Source organism: Meleagris gallopavo, unplaced genomic scaffold, assembly GCF_000146605.3.
Source record: "Meleagris gallopavo isolate NT-WF06-2002-E0010 breed Aviagen turkey brand Nicholas breeding stock unplaced genomic scaffold, Turkey_5.1 ChrUn_random_7180001928663, whole genome shotgun sequence".
In the NCBI taxonomy this organism is placed as follows: Eukaryota; Metazoa; Chordata; class Aves; order Galliformes; family Phasianidae; genus Meleagris; species Meleagris gallopavo.
In genome coordinates this window covers 1-2,295 of record NW_011190834.1, presented here as the reverse complement: position 1 = coordinate 2,295, position 2,295 = coordinate 1, and the positions used below count along the sequence as shown (strand labels likewise).

The window sequence follows — 2,295 nt, the reverse complement described above, 5'->3', positions numbered from 1 at the left end:
CGCGCAGGCCCGGAGCTCGGCTTCGGTGCCGGGGAGCGGCTGTTGTGCGTGGCACAGGGAGGCTGTGTGGGGACACGGCTGCTGCGGGAGCGGCCCTGGCTGAGCCCCGCGGAGGAGGGCGGCTGGGGCAGCGCCCCTGGCCTGGGGCTGAGGCAGCAGAGGATGTAGACATCTCTTTGCCCTGCGAGTGTCAGAGTGGCTGGGGAACATCTTCCTTCCATGGATGTGCCATGCCTGGCTCCCGATGCTGTCCTTCTACAGGAGTGTGTGCACAGTTGAGACTGGAAGCATCTGGCGGAGGTGTGCGAGCACCTGGGGAGTCCGTGCATCTGTCCTGCCGGGGAGCCGGCTTCAGCTTTGGAAGTTATGTTGTACTGTGGTACCGTCAGGCACTTGGTGGCCGTCTCGAGTGGCTGTCCTTCATCAGCGCTGGCTCATATACTGTTAGATTAAGCCCTGACTTGGAGGGTCGATCCACTGTTTCTCGTGTGGATTCCCAGTCTGTGTCCTATCTGTCTCTCCGCGCCCTGCGCCCACACGACTCAGCGCACTACTTCTGTGCTGTTCGCACGGGAACAGGAAATCCTGCAGAGCTGTAACAAAAAACCTCTTCCTAGACACAACCATGATTATGACTTCAAGAGCCGCAGGGCTGGCAGGAGCTGGAGCTGCTCTGGTCTGCTCCTGGACAGTGAGGTGTTACCACAGCACACCACAGATGACCCTGTTGTTTCTGCAAGGTCTCCTTTCACTTTGTCACTCCTTTCATTCTCCTGAGTCACAAAAGCAGTGTTGTAACCTGAGGACTATATTCAGCGTATTTCTGTTCACCAAATCAGCTTGGCTACATTGCCCACCTTCCTACCTGTTGCTGGTCTGCACCTGCTCTTGTTTTCTTTCCTTCCTTGGGTACTTAAAGCACTTGGGCACTTCTAGCAACCGTGTTGCTTGTTTCCATTAGCAAATACAGTGATCTTGTATCTGTCTCTGTGAACCTAGCAGTTGGGGAGTATCAGGAGCCTTTCAGAGTGATGTAATCCAACAAATGGCATCTGCAGTGTTGCAGGGCAATCTGAGATCCTGCAATGTAGATACGTTACTCTGAAAGCAGTGTCTCCTATTTGATTCCAGTGAAGCTTCCACAGTTTCAAAGTGCACAATAACACTATTTCATAGAGAAGATTCACAGCGCAAGACTTTTAGCATAGTCAAGACTATTAGCTATGCATTCTCACCAGTGATGACGAAGATCCTTCATTTCATGCTGGTAAATACCTGCACCAGGGGAGGTGAACCACAGTGTCATGTTGTGCTGACATTGTTGTAGCCCACACAGTACAACTCTCATCAGCCCAAAAAGATGAAAGTCCAAAGGTGCCATACATACCTTATATCATGGTTGTGGCAGGACTGTTCAGCCAAAACTGTCAGTGGTCTTCATATTGGTATGGAGTGAGGCATTATCATACTGCAGGATGCCTTCTCGGGCCTGACTCTGGAGGTTTGAGCATTCAGCATTGTCAGCACTGAGACGGAGCATTCTGAGCTGATGGATTGCCTGGGTTCTAGTAAATGCTGAAGGATCTCCCCTCTTCCTATCCCAAAAGACAGTGCACATCACTATACCCACAGAGGGTTGTGTCTTGAACTTTTTCTTTGGTAGGGAATTCTCATGTCACCACTCCATGGACTTTGGCTCTTTTGACTCTGTCTTACAGTTGTGACAATATGTTTTGTCACTGTTAATGATGTGATTTAGGAAACTGTCACCTTGAGCCTCAGATGGGTTCAGTTGTTCCTGACAAACTTGTGCACACTTTGTTTTCTTACTAAACAGCCCCAGTACCATCAGTCAGCACCACATCCAAACGTTTTTTAAACACATTCAGGAATGGTGACTCAACCACCTCCCTGGGGAGCCTATTCCAGTGCTTAACAACCCTTTCTGTAAAGACGTTTTTCCTGATCTCATACCTACACCTCCTCTGGCACATCTTGAGGCCATTTCCCCTCGTCCTCTCACCTGTCACCAGTGAGCAGAGACCATCCCCACTCTCGCTGCCACCTCCTTTCAGGTATTTGAAGAGAGCAATTAGGTCTTCCCTCAGGCTCCTCTTCCACAGACTGAACAGCCCCAGTACTGACGTGCGGAATCAAACTCTGTAACCCAAGTAAGATTACAAAGCAGGTACGGTTTATTCAGTGCTGCACGGACGCCGGGTGCAGGGCCATAGATCCGCCGAACTTGCACACCGTCTGGAAAAATCGTGCTACAGATATAGGCTGAACTAATAC

The 2,295-nt window shown here is 50.5% G+C and overlaps 1 gene segment (V, D, J or C); it reads left to right on the top strand.

Annotated features, from left to right (window-relative positions):
- Positions 1–230: 230 nt before the first annotated feature.
- LOC104916684 lies at positions 231–599 on the top strand. The segment is given in 1 exon segment: positions 231–599. A coding segment is annotated over 1 exon segment (369 nt).
- Positions 600–2,295: the final 1,696 nt, after the last annotated feature.